This window comes from Paramisgurnus dabryanus, chromosome 6, assembly GCF_030506205.2.
Source record: "Paramisgurnus dabryanus chromosome 6, PD_genome_1.1, whole genome shotgun sequence".
Taxonomy (NCBI): domain Eukaryota; kingdom Metazoa; phylum Chordata; class Actinopteri; order Cypriniformes; family Cobitidae; genus Paramisgurnus; species Paramisgurnus dabryanus.
This window is the reverse complement of record NC_133342.1, coordinates 14,958,011-14,978,905: the sequence shown is the minus strand read 5'-3', so window position 1 is coordinate 14,978,905 and position 20,895 is coordinate 14,958,011. Positions and strand designations below refer to the sequence as shown.

The 20,895-nt window shown below is 37.3% G+C and overlaps 1 protein-coding gene across 1 annotated transcript in view; it reads right to left on the bottom strand.

The window, feature by feature from the left end:
- Positions 1 to 3,041: 3,041 nt before the first annotated feature.
- The window catches only part of wnt9a (wingless-type MMTV integration site family, member 9A), a 39,721-nt gene continuing 21,867 nt past the window's right edge, over positions 3,042 to 20,895 (bottom strand). The window contains exons 2-4 of the mRNA XM_065267658.2: positions 11,632 to 11,891; positions 9,025 to 9,287; positions 3,042 to 5,830 (exon numbers count right to left, since the gene is read on the bottom strand). Of these exons, the coding sequence (XP_065123730.1) occupies positions 5,354 to 5,830; positions 9,025 to 9,287; positions 11,632 to 11,891 (1,000 nt within the window). The 3' untranslated portion in view covers positions 3,042 to 5,353. The remainder of the gene's footprint in view (positions 5,831 to 9,024; positions 9,288 to 11,631; positions 11,892 to 20,895) is intronic.

Below are 20,895 nucleotides of genomic sequence, written 5' to 3'. Positions count from 1 at the left end.
TTTTTTGTAGATTTTATGAGAGATGCACACGTTTCTTACAAAACCAGAAACAAAATAATTCTTTAAAAATTATTTTATTATTTTCAGATTTTCTTGCCTTTGTTATACAAAGATGTTAAATAACTTAAATACATTCTTACCAGTCATTCATGATCAGTTTATACCTACAAGCTATACACATGAGGTAGAGGAAAATAATTTAGCGGAAAACAGCTTCCCATAAGACAAGGAAAAAGTGGACGAAGAAAACCGACTGACAAAACTCTACCCTTAAAAAGAAAAAGAATGCATTTGAACAGTTACAGCATTGCACAAACCCTGACAGAAATCAGAATAGTGACTGAGCCATTACATTGGAATTCACCACAAAATTGTATCGTCCATTTGGTCAATCCTAAGATGAATGTAGGTCTAAAAACGATCAACTGACATACTTTTTCTTTGAAAATTACGTAAATTTGACTCCACAATCAATATAGTAGTATAAAAATATTAGGATTTATGCTACAAAGGTTCAGCTAACTGGGACTTGTATAGTTTTGCTGTGGGTGTGGCTACTACATATTGGCACTCTTTGGTCTAAATTCCTTATAATAAAATAAGGACACGGTTACATACGGTAGCACAGCTGACAATGAGAGGGTCTGCATTGTGCTTTACATTACTCTAGGTGGGAAATTGTTTTATTAGCCATCAAAAGAAATTATTGAATGAAACCAACTACCTCAACCCCAAAAAGCAAATACCCAATACAGGCCAAATGCAAGCCAGAGTTTTAAAAAAATAAAATAAAAAAGAATATAAAATCGACTTTACAAAATGTACAATTGACACATGCTCATAAAACATCTCATAATAATTTAGATTTCAGCCGTTTCCTTTGTTACCACCGTATATAGAATTTTTACAGGTTACATCGGAAAGGACCATCAAAGACAAAAATGCAATTAAAACAAAACTGATGTCATGATCTCATGCTGCCTTCTGTCGATAAGAAAATATGATACAGATATTGAGAACATGCAGCATGCCAAAAAAAAAAAGGTTTAAAACTATATATGATATCTACATTGTTTGTCATTAAACATATTTATCGAGTCAAAACAGAACAGGCAGCGGAGAAGAGTTGCGTCTCGTGTGTATGTCCGTGTTTTTCTGCTCACTTCGGTTGTGGGCAGAGGCCTTGACTGATGAGAGACTCGGCATAGCCATTATGGTTTCCATGTAGCGTGCAAAGGTCTATGTATATGTTTCCAGGCATTCTTTAATTGGCATGTGTCCCCATCAAAAAACTGTTTGGAATTTAGCTCATAAGGTTAAATGAAAGACAAAAAGTGTCCCTTCTCAGACAGAAATATGTGCTATGTACTTTAGGACCCCTTGTTTTTGTGTTTTATCAAAACTTTCAAGCAAATGGTAAAACATAGTTGGTATTTTTGTCTCATTGGATATTAACTTATTCCAGGCCAGCCATTTTTTGAAAGTTGCCCGCCAGCATTTTTTTGTGATTTTCACAAAAGTTTCACAAAATACCTTCCAGGACAATATATAAACATACAAATATATCAAATGAAAGAACAGACCCTCTGCTTTTAAACAAACAAACAAAACGGGATTTTTTTTATCCTATACATATTTTTTTCTCTGCTTATAAAATCTTAAATATGGGTATTTTTCTTTAAAAAGCTGAAATAATTGCATTTTTGTGAAGGAATTTTGTTACAGATCAGATTCAGAATGTTTATCCAAACATACACAGAATTTTAAATGAGTAAATAACGTTTTGGCTTCAGTTTTTCAATAAACTGGGTATCTAGTGGATAATCGCGGTATTGCAGATCAACATAAAAACTTATCAGGTACATGTTTTTTTGCAAATGTTTTCTCTTAATTGACGAGATAAAATGTCAATGGCGGGGAAAGAGTTAAGACCTGGTTTATGTTTTGAACATATCTTGAAGCTTTTTTCTTATGGACGTGGCAAATTTTTTAAGTAACAAAAAAGTAGCTTAATCGTATAAAAAAAGGATAGGTTAAGAAATATAAACGTCAAGTCATTTTGGTTCTCGTTTGATTTGTAATTGTTTAATCTCTAGTTAATCTAGTTTTAAAAACGATGTACTGAACAACAAGACAAATTTACTGCAAAAAATGATTTTCAAGAAAAAAAATGTCTAGTTTTTAGACCAAACATATCAAATGTAAGTGATTTTGTGCATAAAACAAGCAAAAAAAAAGCCAATAGGGTAAGCAAATTTTTCTTGATTTTTTTTGGATTTAGTGTTTAAGAAAAATGTTTACGATTTTTTGCTTACCCTATTTGCAGAATTTTTTTTGCTTTTCTATGCACAAATCACTTAAATTTTATATTTTTGTTCTAAAAACTAGACTTATTTTCTTGGGACATTTTCCCCATCAAGAAAAAGCATCTTAATTTAAGAATGTTTAGATATTTTTACTGAAAACAAGACAAAAATACTAAAAAAATTTTTTCTTAAAAATAATTTTTTGCAGTGTACTTATTCCTGATTTTTGGGTTTAGCCTAAAACACAAGCTTAGTCTATATGGTACGGTCCTTATTAATTTTGGTTTAGTGCTGGTGAAGCTGGTTTATATTTATATAATATTGTATGCACACGTACATCACCAAAACGTCATTTCATTTCCATTTGGAGGATGTCATTTTTTATAAGCGTTTGCTCAAACATACAATGCAAAAAAAAAAAAATTTCAAGAAAAAAATTCTTAGTATTTTTGTCTTGTTTTCAGTAAAAATATCTAAATATTCTTAAATTAAGATGCTTTTTCTTGATGAGCAAAACGACCCAAGAAAATAAGTCTAGTTTTTAGACCAAAAATATCAAATGTAAGTCATTTTGTGCATAAAACAAGCAAAAAAAACGTAAAAAAAAGATTTTTTCTTTAATTTAGTGTTTAAGAATTTTTTTTATTTTGTTGCCTGTTTCATGCACAAAATCACTTAAATTTGATATTTTTTGGTCTAAAAACTAGACTTATTTTGTTGGGTCATTTTCCTCATTAAGAAAAAGCATCTTAATTTAAGACTTTTTAGATATTTTTACTGAAAACAAGACAAAAATACTAAGATTTTTTTTCTTGAAAATAATTTGCAGTGTACGCCATGTGTTCTCTGTAGGGTCATACAACGATGTTCACCAGATGTTTTTGCAACATTTGCAGTTCAGATTGCATGTGAATTTGCTCTATCAATAATGTTTATCAGATTGTGTATACACTTAAAATATAATGCGATCCTTGTAGAGGATACACACTTACACAGATGTTTTGGCAATGTACGTGTACCTACTGGGGATAATTTTGTTACATCTGATCCTGTATTTACTAACTCATGTCAGAGCTGATTAATTTCGACTGAACTTACTTAACAGCGTACCTCTACACGGATAGTTAGGCTTACATTGAAACATTCTGGAAACGTCTGTCCAAATCGCCCGTATGCATGCTCTGTCTGTTTGCCACAGGAACATAACCTTAGCTATTTACAAATGAAAATGATATTTATATATATATATTCATAAATACATGTCCTTAAATACTTAATAGGAGAGCGTCCAAGCTTCAGTGCGTGAATGGTGCCATTTTGCTCTTTGTAGGTCCCTCACTCAGTAGTTCATTCACACTCGACTAAAAGCATATATAATTCATTCTTATACTTTTGTCATATGTTCATATATATTTATATTTGTATTTACACTATGTAACTATCAAAAGAGTCAGGCGATCTGAATACAAAAGTCATACATTGTCACCACTAAGTTGGCAGAGTCAGCTTTAAGTGACTAAAAGTCCGATCCGAAATGTAGATCCTGTCGTTTGGTCAAACAGCAGCTAGCTGTCATTTAAAATCATTTTCAGAGTTAGCGAATTTCAGTGTTGCTATTTTACAAAACGAACATATCAGTATGGACATAAATATATAAGCCAATCTTGACCGAAGGATATAACTGTAGAATTGAAACAGAACCACTTACTGACAGGCCTAGATGTACGTCCAAGTCAGTTGGGTTCATCATCAAAAACCTTTTTTCTGATTAACAATGTGAGAGTAAAGAACCACAGTTAAGCATGAACGTCGACTGCCATCCACCATCAATTCTCAACATCAAATCCACCAGCATCAATATCGGCTGGAGATTCATTTTCTTCCCCAAAAGATCAAAAGTATGTCAGCTCTGTCCAATGCAGACTCACATGTGGCTCACGTTTGCTACCGTGATTATTCCCATCTCTTCATTGTAAATACAGTGGCCATACCGTACTGTAAAATACTGATGAATAGCGCTGCCGCAACAATTACAGCAATGAATCTGCAGCTTGTAATGAGGATGGACAGATTTGTTGTCAGGTGTAAGCCCAAATCAAGGAGAGAAATACTCCCGCTTGTGATATCTCATAGATTTCTTTACCATCCGATTGCGCATAGTGGTTTTACTTATTCCCTGAACAGCCATCTGTAGAGTTCATTTAAGGCGGAAATAAATCTTATAAGGACTGGCAAAGGTTTTCACTGTTGAGCAAAAAAAAAGAGAAAAGAAAACGAGAAGAAAAGCAAATCATTTTTGTTCCTTTGCAAAGGAATAGTCCTCAAAATGTTCATAAATTACATCCACAGAAGGACACAAATCAAAAGTATTGCTTTCCGAAGGGCCTTGTCGAAGAGAATTACAACGCAAAGTCAACGCGAGCACACAAACAATAAAACATTTGTGTGGTTAGTGGTTATTTAACATACTCAGATAAGTGGTGCGTATATATAATACAAATATAATGTAATTTTATCTATGTACATATGTATACACACACGTTGTGTGGGTGTTGAATATATGTGCATGTAGAATAAATCTGACACCATCATTTCGTCAATGCAAATTGAGTCTCCTTAACTCCTATACTAACGCATATTCTCACACATACAGCTTGAAACGTTTTCAAGCTATTATTCAGAGACTGTTGGACAAACAATTGTCTGCCCAGGACTGAATCGAATCGCTGATTGATATCTTGGCAGGCTTAGAGTTACACGGTAAAGTGTTTTGTCTAGTTCCAAAGTGTCTTTCATAGCTGTGGACTTCCCTTAGGCTACATACAGTACAGTATATTATACAGCCTTCACACTGTTCCACAGAGAAGAAAACGCCCTGCAACACCTCTTGAAAAAGTGCTTTCATCTTAAACTAGCTTGATGCGTTCGAGACCTCTCTCCAAGGACAAACGAACCAGCATGTCACTTCTTCTCCCGATCCACTTCACCGTCTCTCTCTCGACTGTTCTCAGACAGGTCAGAGTTATTCTGCATGGTTGTCACGGTTTTTACCCTTTACAGGTGTAAACCTCTTCTCTTTGAGTGCACTGTTTGCATTCGACATAGCAGCACCAGCGTACTTGGCACTGGCACGGTCTCGTCACCACTCTGCTTTGAGTGTTGTGGCCCCTGCCGCAGCAGATGGCCTCACAGTTCTTATCCTTGTAGCACTTGCGCGCCGCCGTTCCAGCCGAATACTTGCTGGGCCTGCAAAAGCTCGGCGAGTCCTCGATGTGAAGAAGATCAGTGGTGCGGGGAATGGGGTCCGGAGAGGGGTGTGGCCCCTGGGGTCGGCTCTGGGAAATTTCCCCCTCCCCGGTCGCTTCGTTGGTGGAGCTGACCACTTTGACGGAAGTCTCGTAGCGTTGCTTGAGCTGCTTGCCGATCTCGTGAAAGGGCGCCAGCTGCCTCCAGCAGGTCTGCACGGTGCACGAGCCCGAGACTCCGTGACATTTGCAGGTGGTCTCTACCCCCGCCTTGATCACCTGGGCAGGACAAACGTTGACAAAACCAAAAAAAAAAATCAAAGGCGTTACAGTCAAGAATTTGAGCAAACATCAACATTCATGTCTCCGATTATCTCAGCAGACACAGCACAGAGCTCAGCTGTGTGTTACATCAAAGACGTGTTTACTAAACCCTTATGTTGCCCCTCATATGTGAAGGTCAGTTAAATAGATGGGCAGTGTTATTTACAAAACAACTACTTCAAAAGCACATTAAGGTTAACTTTGATGCACCCTCATATTTTGATTGCTTTACCCTCTTCGACCAAAGAGCGAACGGCTACATAATAGAGGCCATTGAGGGGTCGGTATTATCCTCATTCTTAACTAATAGCCATAATTATGGTTTCATCAAATGCACTTGTCAAAAAAAGCCCTGCTTTGAAATACATCAATTATCTGTACAATTTTGTAACAGCTGGAGAAAGATGTTATTATGATGGCCATGGTAACTTAGGTAATTTTAGTCATTAGAAGTAAAGGTTTGATTTCTTGATGGTTTTAAGGAGTTAAAGTCCAACATGGATGTTTTTCAAGCGCTGTTCATGCACCAGGCACAACACAATAGTGAAACATCCAATGTGCTCATGAGTCGGTGATTGCGTTGATGTTGCTTTTTTTGTTGTTTTAAAGCGTGTTGAGATGTAGGGGTGGGCAATAAACCAGCAGACATGATTAACCGGTAAAAATGTGTCAAACAGTTGAGATTTTGGACAATCGTCTCTATCGAGGTTACGCGCCCACTTCATGCTCCTGTTCGCATGGTCTTGGAAACATAACGTTTGTACACGTATTTAAGCACTGTAAGTTAATTTAAGCCATTGAAACACAAACAACAGATCTATATGCGTGCGTTCTTTCTGTGTGTGAGGAGCGCGCAAGTCGCGCAACCGCTGCTCATTAAACTTGTGAGCAATTTTCCCGCATTTTTGGCCTTAAAATACATATATGTGTCAAAATTCCTGTCTTTGCAAGTATACTCATAAACACGACCATTTAGCTAAAAGAGAAAACGCATGTGTAACATATGGTCCGGACTTTGGTCTTAAAGGGGAAGTAACCTAATTTTGCTCCTGTCTATCACTCATGTTTATAAAATCTCTCACTGCTCTTGACTAAATCACTTTTCTACCTTAAATAAAAATTTGTTTGTTTTATCTTCGTTTTATGCTTGTATAAGGTTTTTGTGAGAATATTTCTTTGGTATTAAATATTTTAATAACAGAAAAACCTTATTAAAACATAAAAAACACTACCGTGATAAATATTGTTATCATGGTATAAAGTGAATCCTGTTGTGATAGAAGATTTTGGTCATATTGCCCACCCCTATTGAGATGAATGCATTTTAAGCAAACACACTGCACAAAATTATTTTCAAGAAAAAAAAAATTCTCAGTATTTTTGTCTTGTTTTCAGTAAAACTATCAAAAAATTCTTAAATTAAGATGCTTTTTCCTGATGAGCAAAACGACCCAAGAAAATAAGTCTAGTTTTTAGATAAAAAAATATAAAATTTAAGTGATTTTGTGCATAAAACAAGCAAAAAAATCTGCCAAGAATTTTTTTTCTTGAAAATCATTATCTGCAAAAAAAAAATGACTTTCTTACTTAGTGTTTTTGTCTTGTTTTCAGTAGAAATATCTAAAAATTCTTAAATTAAGATGTATTTTTTTGATGAGCAAAATGACGTAAGAAAATAAGTCTATTTTGTAGACAAAAACTATACAATTTATGTGAATTTGTGCTAAAATAAGCAAAATTATCTGCCAATGGGGTGAGAAAATTTTGCTTAAATTAAGTGTTTAAGAAAAAAAGAGATCGTATGTTTTGATTTTTGTCTCACCCCATTGGCAGATATTTTTGCTTGTTTTAAACACAAATTTTACCGAGCCCCTAAGGTGACATTGGAGTAAAAAAAATCTAAAGTTACGTTGAAAAAATCTGAACTATAGTTTCACGTGAGCATGCAATAGTTTTACGTGAGCACAGGAAACTAAACTTTAAAAAAATTCTGCACATGAAGGTTTTGCGTGAGCACATGAAACTAAACTTTATTTAATTTTTGCTACATGTGCCCTTAGGGGCTCCATACAAATTCACTTAAATTGTATGTTTTTTGTCTAAAACCAGACTGATTTTCCTAGATCATTATGCTCATCAAAAAAACATCTTAATTTAAGAGTTTTTAGACATTTCTACCGAAAACAAGACAAAAATACTAAGTAAGAAAGTCATTTTTTGCAGTGTGCCAGCTGTAACCATCCACTGTGCTGTTCGACCTACTCTGGATTTCTGTAATAAAAGTGAACTTTGCAATAATCATATAGAAGGTGCAGTCTGGACATTTTCTCTTGAAAAAGTGGTGGATTTGTTTAACAGAAACTGCAAATCCACCACAATGGAAGCAAAGGAAATTGTGAAACGTCAGCTTTAAAGCACAGGGGATGCCGAGGCAAGCACATTCCAAGTTAGTTCCCCATATGGGATTTGACCCCAATGCCTGTACACCTCCTTACATGTGCAGATGGACAAAAATGTATAACGCAGCGCTGTAAATCTCTTATCGCAGGCAAAATGGCCTGAGGACGACTACTTTAGATGGCCCGAGCGCAGAGGACAAGTCTGTTCTGGGCTGGGCTGTAATTTATATGCATACTAAAACTAAAACGAACAATATGAGACAATCTGTTGGTGCCAGACCTGTAGTTTACTTTGGAGCTCGGTTATGGGTCTTTTTCTGCTCTGTCTTTTTTGTTTTTACTCTTACAAGGGCCTCAACATTTCCTCGCCTCGCAGCAAAAACAATGAAAGACTTGCGTTCGGGAAAAGCCTACTGCTCTTTACACTGAAGGGGAAACCGAATCTTGATTAATGGCCACTTATTATAAATTACTGAATTAAATAGTCAATTTAAGTGATTTAAACTGGGTCTTTTACAGACTATTTAAGGGACCTAAAAGAATTTATGGATCTGATTCTTTAACCATCACAGCAAAACAGAAAACGAAGAAAGAAAGAAAACAAAAAATAAAGTTCTTTCTAAAACCCAGCGCTCTTTCCGTTTAATTTAGGGTCTTCAAAAGAAAGTTCACTTTACAAACTTCAAATTAAACGTATTTATACTGTATAAGTATGCCCTGGGCAAATTGTTAAAAAAAGTGCATGCCTACCTTCATTCCTACATTGCTGTTGTGCATGTCTATCCGGGCACGGAGATCCTTGTTGGATCTCTTACCCAGGAAGTCTTTGACAAATTTGTTGCTGTACTTAAGGTTGTCTCCACAGCCACCCCACTGCCAGGCTTTGCGGTTCTCCAGATCTGGAGCTTCGTCACAGGTGCAGCGCTCCATGCGGCCGGCGCTGCAGGCTTTCGCCATGGCATGGGTAAGGCCTGCTGAAGAGATGGCGTAGAGGAACGCTGTCTCCTTGAACCCTGTGAGAAACATGGAGGATACAATAAAGCCAACTGTAGATTCCTGACCTGAAAAACAGTGATGTTGGTGTGATTTAATGGGTTGTACACCCAAAAGAACACCAGTAACAACAACATCAATCCCTTTATGTACTGACATCCTAAAATAAAATAAAATAAAATATTAAATAGGTGTTCTGAGTTTGTCACATCAGTGGCTCCAGTGCGTCTTTGAGCCATGATTTCAGGCACGCCCAAAAATCAACTCAAAAACGTTGTAACATGATTCATTTCTAATACTTATGATGTGTTTAGAAACAAGTCTGAATTGACTTTACATGGACTTTAATGGTACATTCACAGGGGGGGAAAGTGTTGACGCTTCTTATTTACTTTTAATGGATGATGTCATGCGTTTACAAACTGAATTGTGGATCCGTCAACGTCGCGTCACTGCCGTTGCATTTCTCAACTTTTCAAGCGCCAATGTGTGCATCAGTCAATCAGATCGCCTTATGCAAATAACCTAGTGCGAGCCAGCCAATTACATTAACGCAGGACCGGAGCATGTGTTGCGGCCACATCAAGCGTTAACGCTTTCCCCCGTGTGAATGTACCGTAAGTCTTGTTAGTCAAAACATCTTTCATCTGGCATCAAACAGACATGTGCAGTGCGGTCACTATACCAACAGTTAACTGTTTGAACACTTTTAACTTGTCAGTTCTGAATTATACATCAACAAACAGTCATTTGAATATGATTAAAATGTTAAAAATGTTTAATGCTAGCTGCTAACACTAAAACTTTTGTAACATTCATATGATCTGCTAGAATTCAATGATCTAATGTAACTAAATAAACAACGCTATCTCATGGCAATTTGTACGTATTTTACGAGGTGGCTAATTCAAATTAATTAGTACAACCACATTCATACATTTTTGTATGATTTGCATTTGCGTTTCGTAATTTTTTTATGATAATCATACATTTTTATATGATTCGTTTCGAATTAACTAACTCGTAAAATATGTATGAATTCTCATGAGATCAGGCTCATGATTTTTTTTTTACATTAAAGCAAATGTATGTCATTTCTGTTCCACTAGCATCACAAGTCAAGACAACACTGCAAAAAAATCACTTTCTTACTTATTGTTTTTGCCTTGTTTTCAGTAAAAATAAAAATAAATTTCAATTAAAATGTATTTTCTTGATGAGCAAAATGACCTAGGAAACTAAGTCTAGTTTTTAGAGAAAATCTATACAGTAAAATGTAAGCGAATTTGTGCTTAAAACAAGCAAAAAAATCTGCCAATGGAATAATGCTGCATTCACACCAGCTACGGTAAAGGCATCATGTGTGAGAGATTTCAGTGTTAAAAAGTCCATGTAAAGACGCATTTACGCGTGTTTGGAGGTCTCGCAGCGCAAATGAGGCGTTTGGTGCGCCGCGGTAGACGCGAATCCGCCTCATTCGCACCTCATTCGCTCATCTATTCCCATGATGCGAATTTCCGCTTAAAGGTGCAGTGTGTAAATTTTAGCGCCATCAAGTGGTGAGGTTGCGAATTGCAACCAACGGCTCAGTCCACTGCTCACCCCTCAATTTTGAAACACATAGAGAGGTTACGGTAGCCGCCACCGGACAAACATGTCATCGTCGGAGACAACTTAGTAAAAAAAGTTCGTTAAGGGCTTCTGTAGAAACATGGCGGGCCAAAATGGCGACTTCCATGTAAGGGGACCCTCTGTGTATGTAGATAAAATCGTCTCATTCTAAGGTAATAAACACATAACGGTTCATTATGAAAGGTCTTTATACACTCCTTTTGCATTCCTGTCAAGAGATCCTTTTAAAAATTACACACGGCACCTTTAAATGTCTCGAATGACTAGAATTTCACACGCGGCTTTCACGCGTGAATGAAGCAAGTAAACTCAAAATGTTCAAGCATCCAACTACATGCTAATAGCGCATTTTTGCTGCCTCTACCACGTTTGGTGTGAATCCAGCATAAGAAAATTTTTCTTGAATAAAGGGTTTATAAAAAAGTTAACTTATTTCAAGAAAGATTTTCTTATTCCATTGGCAGATTTTTTCTTTTTGCTTCTTTCAAGTACCAATTTACTTAAAATTAATATTTTTTTTTGTCTAAAAACTAGACTTATTTTCCTAGGTCATTTTGCCCATCAAGAAAATACATCTTTATTTAAGAATTATTCAACATTTTTACTGAAAACCAGACAAAAACACTAAGTAAGAAAGTAGTTTTTTGCTGTGAAAGCCATTGGTTGGTGCCAATGTTGCCTTTATTAGGATGACAGGCATCCTTTGAAAGGCATATCAAGCACATTGCTTACCTCTCTTTAAAATGTCACCTCTGTAACGGCCCTCTAAAGTACAGTTCCACCTCTCGAAGCGAAACTGGTACTGGCACTCTAACGCGCTCATGCTGATGGCCTCTATAAGAGTCTCGGCCACACCGGGGTCCCGTCTGCACATTCTACGCTGCTTCTTCTCTAGCTTGAGTCGGTCACAGAGCTTGTAGTGCGCCTTGGCCGCCCTTTCATCTGGCTGTGTGCTCAGGGGCAGAATGGACAGGGGTTCCTTACCTGTCAGCCTACGGCAGAAAACAAATGAACAGATACAATCAGTTTTATGTAGGAGTTGTGGCTTGGAGCTGCAGCCAATGTGAGTTCATTTTCACCATAATTTCTTCTGTTCGCCCAGGATTTCCTGTTTTTTTTTCAGCTTTAGCTATTTATAAAATAAATGGAAACTTAATTTGAATGCTGTCTTATTTATTACAAAGATTTTTAATTCAATACGTTTGTGATCTATAATGAAAAGAACTGAAATGCATCATGAAATTTGTAGTTCTGCATGTTCCAATTCAAAGAAAGATGAAACGCATGTTGACCAGTAGCTTGACAAGCTTATAGTGGCACCTTTCCAAAAAGTTACCTTCTTAGACAAAATGTTGAAGCTCTCTCATTTGTAAGTCGCTTTGAATAAAAAAGTTTTTTTTTATGTATTAGTAATTGATAAGTCTGTTTGTGCACTTATGCCTTGCATATTCAGGTAGGTGTGTGTAAATGTCATGTGAAACCATCACAGTCAAGACCAACAAGAACGGCAATAGACTTCCTGCTATAAAACCACATAATTGAATAAAAGCACAAGTCGCTCTCACCTCAGATGACATGACACGGGGCAAATGCAGTAGGGAAAAATGATTGTCGGTGCCACAGGCACAAATGCTTTCTTTAAATCATTCAGTTAGTCTTAATGAATGCTTATGCGGTTAAAGTTCTTAAACGCCTGTTGCCTCCTGGAAAACAGAGGTCTAGTTCAAAAGTTAATGTTCATACTATACCCTTCAGTTCACATTAATATACGTCCAACTTTTGTAGCATTTGTAGGCAGCGCATGATGGACCAGGACCACATTTGTTGTTTTATTTTAGAGCATTCAAACACAAAACACACGGCCTGGGTCGGCCGCATAGCTGGCGAGTATCTAACCAGCATTCTGCGGTACGTGACGAAGAGTCGAGTGTAACTTCTATAGCACATACAGAGAACAAGACTGTCAGCTAATGACCATATTGGTCACACCAGTTGACAGGACTGGCAGGGTAGTAGCTCATTATGGGTAATTTCTGGGTTCCTTTCACACGTCCAATGAGAGGCAACGGAATAAATGGATTTACAAAACTCACGAACACACAGTTCCAACAGCGCATATGTTATTGCGGCGAAGTTAAATCTGCCACTTTTGTCTTCGAATATAGGTGCTGGCTATTATTAACTACAACCTAGGGGTTTCCCAGACAACATATATCAACAGCGAAGCAGATGTTGACATTAATGACAGCTCTAGAGGTTTCCAGAAGCATTCTACCCTGATCACTTTAATACAATTTCGCTGAGGAAAGACATGTCGAGAGACCAAGCTTTTGGCACTGGAAGTCGACTCTTGTCACGCTGCTAAATTTCCAAACGTTCATGCAATATATCCAGAGGTTGAAAAAGAGCCGCCTCATAAGGAAATCATGACACATGAAAACCTGATGTTTATTCAGTTGCTCGAATGTGACTTCATTGCAGGAATAGAAGGGCTTGTGCTTTCATTCCGTTCTCATCGTTCAGTCCTCGCTGCTTGACAAAATGGGGGATTTCTGGAAAAAGAGTAGCTTTAGGTTTGATTTCCTGTTAATGAATAATTCAAGCGGATTCAGAATGACCACAAGGTCCTAGACCACGTCGTGAACACGGTTAAAAGAATGTCCATTGTACCTTCCTAACACTATGTGGTCACATACCACCCGACAAGTCACCCAATATCGCCTGTGCGTTTTAAAGAGTTAATTGCTACCTCAGAGGCCAAACGTGTCTTTCTTTATTTCTCATCTCTTCACAAAACGAAGGGTTCTGGTTGTTCGAATAATTTGCTGTCAAGAAACCATAAGTGCATAATCCAATTAGGACATTAGACACGCTTGTGGCTACACTGTGTGATCCTGTAATATCTTGGCACGCGGAGAGACCTCCACTAATGTGTACCACACTCTCTGGAAATGGCAAAAAGGAATGTACAATTTCTCAGCAAAGTGTATCTTTCCATTCTACCTACATCCTTGTATTTTACTTTCAATTTCTTTTACAAGTTACAGATACAACCAGGGGCGAAAGCTTTTAGTCATTTTCAGTGGGAGTGTGCTCCAGCCCACAAGCTTAATATGAGCTGATGTAGCTCAGAAGATTATTTCTTACTTAAACCAAATGAAAATCACTTATATTTATCAGGATTATGTGTTTTCTGAGAGCTAAAAGTGTGTGTTTGTGACAGCTGGTTGCGAGACAACTCTAATTACTCAAAAGATTAATATCAAGGTTCCTTTAGGGCAGGGGTTCTGAAATTTTTCATTCTGCGCCCCACTTAGACAGGTATAATATATCTTAGGACCAACTAAAATACACATTTGTATTAGAAGAGAGTAGCTTTTATTTTCTTTGTATGAATGAAACATTACTTTAATTGCAATAGCAAAATATCTTACAGTAAGATAACAAGACTAGTGTCATTGCTAGTCATTAATTGGATTAAAGGAATAATCATTTTCAATATTAAAATATGTTATTACCTTAACTAAGAAGAGTTGATACATCCCTCTATCATCTTAGTGCGTGCACGTAAGCGCTGGAGCGCGCTGCGACACTTCGATAGCATTTAGCTTAGCCCCATTCATTCAATGGTACCAATCAGAGATAAAGTTAGAAGTGACCAAACACATCAACGTTTTTCCTATTTAAGACGAGTAGTTATACGAGCAAGTTTGGTGGTACAAAATAAAACGTAGCGCTTTTCTAAGCGGATTTAAAAGAGGAACTATATTGTATGGCGTAATAGCACTTATGGGAGTACTTCGACTCGCCGCAGTAACATCCTCCCTCTCCCATTATGAGAGTGAGAAGGGGAGCGGACTTTTCAGGCGAGTCGAAGTACTCCCAAAAGTGCTATTACGCCATAAAATATAGTTCCTCTTTTAAATCCGCTTAGAAAGCGCTATGTTTTATTTTGTACCACCAAACTTGCTCGTATAACTACTCGTCTTAAATAGGAAAAACGTTGATGTGTTTGGTCACTTCTAACTTTATCTCTAAATGGCAGCATTGAATGAATGGGGCTAAGCTAAATGCTATCGTAGCGTCGCAGCGCGCTCCAGCGCTTACGTGCACACACACAGATGATAGAGGGATGATTCAACAGTTCTTAGTTAAGGTAATAACATAGTTTAATATTGAAAATGAGTAGACTATTCCTTTAATGGAATCGATTTCAACCTTTGAAATCGATTCTCAATTCCTAACACCTCTGAATCGAGGAATTGATTCTTTTTGGAATCGATTCCCAGCCCTAGTATCTGTCAATAGTTGTCTGTTTAAATCCATATCGGCACCCACAAATTTATATTTGTGCATTCCTACTAAATATCTATTGGTAAAGATTATGTTTTAAAAACATTTAAAAATTGAAATAAAATCCACATATAACAAAATTCTTTAAAATTATGCTTCAGCATCCCAAATTGTGCTTATTTCTCACAGGTCCAGCTAATCCACATGCACATTGTAGAGTAAACAAACTTTTTTGCATAACTGTCAGGCATGACACTCATTCCTTATACTTTCATTTCAAGCATTGCAATGTCTCTTTTAAAAAGAAGATTCTGGCTCTGTTTCCTGTAAAATAAATACATGTATACACATGTATTTATACACATAGTCTGTCTCTGTCACCATAATGGGCTCTGATAATAATAATAATACACATAGCGAAAAATTACTAACATCTAGTAAGGCTTTGAAATGTTCGCAAAACATCAAGAGTGATCACATAAAAACAGATTTTGAGGGTGCTGACAGGTTAATAGCAGACTTTTATGGGAGCTAATATAAAAACGTAAGCGCTCATTGTAGTTCTGTGTAGGACCCATATCGCTGTAGGCTACGCTTTGGTGTTCATTCATACTTCTGCATCGTTGTTCACGTTAACATGCACTTACACATGCAGATCACTGGTAGGCAATGTCTACACCGGGCATGTATACACAGTATCAAGGCAACGCCAAAGAAGAAGCAGTTTGATGTTGGAGAAGCATCAGCAGTGATGGTGGTAAATAAACAGCAACTATTGATGCAACTTGAGTTAAATATCACTCCTGAACTTGGCCCATCTTTGTTTTTACCATCATAAGCAAAATGCTAATGAGGATGCAACGCAGAATTTTTTTAACTGATGGAAGAAGTTCTAGGAGACCAATCACAGCACTTGCTGTCCAGTACACGGAAAACGAACACGCCGTTACATTTTTGTAGAGGTGCACATCAGGCTACCCAGAGCTATGCACAGCCTACAACGTACTGTAGGTCCTACGCAGGACCTTAAATTATGCTTTAGGGTCCTGAACCCAAAGAAACTATAAACTGAAGACAGAATGTAAATGAAACTTGAGTGAAGCTAACAAGTGCCATGACACTTTCTTACAGCACCGAACAAAATCAAATGTATGATGCAAATAGTGTCCGGGGCCAAAAATACATAGTCTACAGGATTCATTCCATGTTCTAAAGGGGGAATTCTGAAGACATAACACAGATTTAAACAGGTGGCTGCGAATGTCTGCGAGACATTTCCCTAGGGAGCCCTGACAAGGCATGAGTTCATGCGACTAGTCAGCATGTTTAAAAGAACACAAGAGATATCTTTGTGAGCCGAAGCTAAGTGTAAAGAATCTGTTTGCTGCTGTAATTTGACATCTATTGACAAACTGTGAAACAGAAACCAGGCAAGCGAAGACTTGTATGAACGTCTTCATAACGCCCATGTCTAGGGCTTATTTTATTATGAGACTTTAATCCTCTGCACCACAGTGGTATGTAGCTAAGATTTGACGCAGATTCGTACATTTGATGTACACTTCATGACACTGTGGAATGTAACCATTACTTACATGATCAAATATCAACAAAGGTTTTAAAATGTATGTTTTGAAATCTCAACTGCACATGCCAGTCTGTAAAACGCAAATGCTAGCAAGCACGATCACTGTAATTGCAATATTTCAAAACAGAATTTTTATGCAAACATTTTATTCTAAACTTTGCCACTAGGGGCACCAGAGTAAAAGCGAACTACCCGAATAACAACATAAAGTATGTTTTTTATTCTTCGCCTAATCACTTATTTCTCAATCATTCTACGCGAAAACCCTACGTAAAATTGACAGAATCGATCCTTAAAAGTCTTAAGAATCCTAATCATTCAATAACATCAAGACCAAAGACATGCTAGACTGTAAAAACTCGTGGCACTGAAGACAAACAGACAGGCATCACATAAACAAAAGAAAAATTTCAAGTCATGCTTCTGAGAAGACTTGGAGACGTGCTTCTATCTGCAACACAAAAGCTACTATGGAACTGGAGAGCTGCCAGAGACATTGAGCTCCACTAATCCCTGGGCTACTGGTGATGGCTTACAGCCCAGTATTTTTAGCCTTTTACCCAGAGTGCTGGAGGGCAAGCCTGGATGTGTGAGAATGGAGAGCAGTCAAAAATTCTGGCTTTTGAGAGATGAAGTCACCACAGCTATGTGTGAGCTTTTATGTGAGACCTTTTTCCAAAAACTGTATAGATTTGACAGACAGCCCTACGGCTTATTGGTGCCTACATCAATATAAAAGTTTACTTTCTGGAAAGTCTAGTTATCTGCAAATAACTTTTGTACCGACTTCTTCAGAATGCATTCAGGTTTAAATCACTGCTATCTTGTCTGTATTATTATACACGTCACTACATTGACCCAGCCCAGAACTTGGCTTTCACCGACATAAGTTGGCCTTTGAAAACCTGTTATGTCATATGACGAATTTGCAGAAAAGGAGAAAAAATGCAGGGTGGGACTTTTTATGCATCAGAAATCAACAGAATAGTGAAAAAGCATTACATCACAAAATAGAGGCAGGTGGTTTTTTTGGAGTATCATCAATTCAATAAGAGTAGAGATTAGGGTTATGCAGTCATGTCCCATAGTACAGTGTCGGAGCCCACAGGGGGGCCTCAGCAGATTTCCAAGGGGGCCTCAAGATGACTTAAAATTATTAAAAATTGGATAAAACAAGCTTTAAAATAAGCTAAAACAAGCAAAAATTAAGATGTTTCTTATTTTATGTCTGGCCATTTTTGTAGCGAATATACATCTGTCTAGTCATTCCAAGCTTTATTTAATTTTATGTGGAAAAAATTGAGTGAGTGGGGGGCCTTGAAATATTGTTGTGGGCAACTAGGGGCCTTGAAGTGAAAAAGGTTGGTAAGCACTGCTGTACCTATATTTGCATTCATAGCTACATTGAATACAAATTGTATCTCAAGTCAAAATGTAAAATCCTCAATCAGCTGTACTCTCTCAAAAAAAAAGGTACAAATGCTGTCACTGGGGCGGTACCCATAAAAGTGCATATACAGTAGTACCTCAATTGGTAGCAAATGTCTTCATATCTGCATCTAAATGGCACATATTAGGACCTTAAAGGGTACCGTCCCATTAACAGCCTATTTACCATTCTTATTAGGGATGTCCCGATGCAATCACATGATGGAAATCGGCCCAATCACGTGGTTTCAGACTCAATCAGAATCGGACGTTACCTTCCGATCAGGATTCGGATACATATGCAGGGTTTAAATTGGGCCAGGACCGTCCGGGGCTAAGCCCCGGCACACAGACTGAAGGTCTCGCTCTGCTCCGCGCCAGTGTACGCTCTGCGCTAGTGCGTGTGAACTGACGCGAATAATGACGTGTTTTTATTCATAAGCTTCACACACTCGTGCATGCTGTGCACCCACGACAAAATCGGGTTTTTACCGCTCATTTAAACGACGCGTCGATGTGCTCAGTTAATCTGCATATGCAGCTCCGTGTCTCAACCTCAAGAACGCGCATTCGCGCAGGAGGATCACATTACACATTGTAGAGATGAGAGATAGAAAGAGAGGTAAGAATGGTGCACACGTCGAAAAAAACTTAATTGAAGTCTAGAAACAAAGTATTAAAGTATGTATAGCTATGTCAATCATATATGTTAACTAGATAACTGGATACAACTTACTGTATAGTTTAATAAAATAATGTATTTTGATTATACAAATCAATTACGATCTAACTATAGTGATTTGTTTAACTAACTGCTGGCCAACTTAGGGAATCTCTATGGCCAATTTATAATACATAGCCTATTGCTGAATCAGTATGTTGTTTTTCTTGTTAATTGAGTATTTTTGGGTAGTCTATCGTATGCCTAAGTAGTCAAGGAGGTTGAGTCTTATAACTTCCTTCAAAATTTTATCAATTGTGCATAATGACATGTGCAACAAATGCATATAGGATGTCGGACTCATAGATGTGCATAATTTAAAGTTCAGGTTTTAAAGTTTGGGTCAACCTGTGGCACAGCTTTAAAGCTCAAACGTATAAAATCCTATCAGAGGTCCAAAATGTAATTGAAGCACACCAGTGGCTTTGCTGTCATCAGGATTAAACATGTTACCCCTCGAACCTTCCCTCCTAACAGAGCATCCCCACAAAACAAATCCCAATTCAACCCCCTGTACATATATACTATATATATTCTCATTATTTTTTAACACATCTATAGTAATGCGCTGGCACAGAGTTAGACCCTTTTGACTCCACACAGAAACAGCAATGCGTGCGGCATGACATAAGGAACATCCTGGATCTGTTTTTTCGCTCTTCTTTATTCTTTTTTTATGTATTATAGAAGTATCGGATCGGGACTCGGTATCGGCAGATACTCAAAATCAGATGACTTGGACTCGAGGGCAAAAAAACCTGATCGGGCATCCCTAATTCTTATGAGAGTGTTGGATTTAGTGGAGGTTTTTGCCAAAAAAGCTTGCATGCACTTAGAGGGTTTTGCAGCGAAATAAATTTCTTAAATACCAATGAAATGATTAAAGTAACTTTTGTAAAAATATGGCATATTAATTACTGATTATTACACGGCTCTATAAAATGCTAGATTCTGATTGGCCAGTTGCAACATTCCAAGGTTTGTTCTTTTCAGATAACTACCGCTCGAAATTAATAACACACGGTAACCTGTGTGGATGCAGCAAATCATTTTACAGGTACAGTTTAATATTACACAAAATGAAATATAAATATGTCTGATAATAACATCTGGCATTACATTTACAAATGATTAAACCAAATAGTGTGTTTGTGACATCTGAACGTCTTTTAAGTAAAACAGTAAACGTAAAATGAAAATAAAATATTTCAAATGTATGTTTAATGCGCCTTACCTCACTTATGAGGTTAATAGCCATGTAATAAGAGGAATAATCTACATGCAGCAGTTTGTTATAGCGAAAAATAAGCCCCATCAGTGTGATACAAGACCTTTTTGTACTGCAAACTGTTTGTAACATGATGCCTTACATAAAAAGTAAGTACGAATATATGCATAAACTAGCCTGGATAACCCCAGATCAGTCTCATACAGAATAAAGCATGGTCTGGGAACCACGTGCTAACTTTCTCGTATTTGAGGCGTGGTTTACTTATGCCAAGAGACGTTTATTGGGCGCTACGAATGTCTATCAAATGCGTATGTACGTAGCTCATAGCCAATCGCTTCAATTATACCAGATGACATATGTAGAGCGACATAAATACAAGCGTCATCAACTTTAATCGGTACGTGTGCACACAGCTAAAAGCTATGCAACTAAACCGGGAGCTGTATATTGATATTGAAAAGCAACACAACTTAGTGACACTGTGACAACCACAGTACAGGCATAATGACAATATGATATTAATAAATACCAGTTACCATTTATAAGTTATTTGTACTTAGTCGACGACGATGCCTAGCAGGTTGGTCCTATAAAACTCTGTGGCTATCATGTCTTGCCATATCCAAACATCCTTCTTGGATATGAAATTGTTTAAACGCAAAAGTTTTTTTTTTTTTTTAAATAAACTTGCGTTCAAAACTACTTAGGACACTATCTAAGGCTGCATCGAAAAAA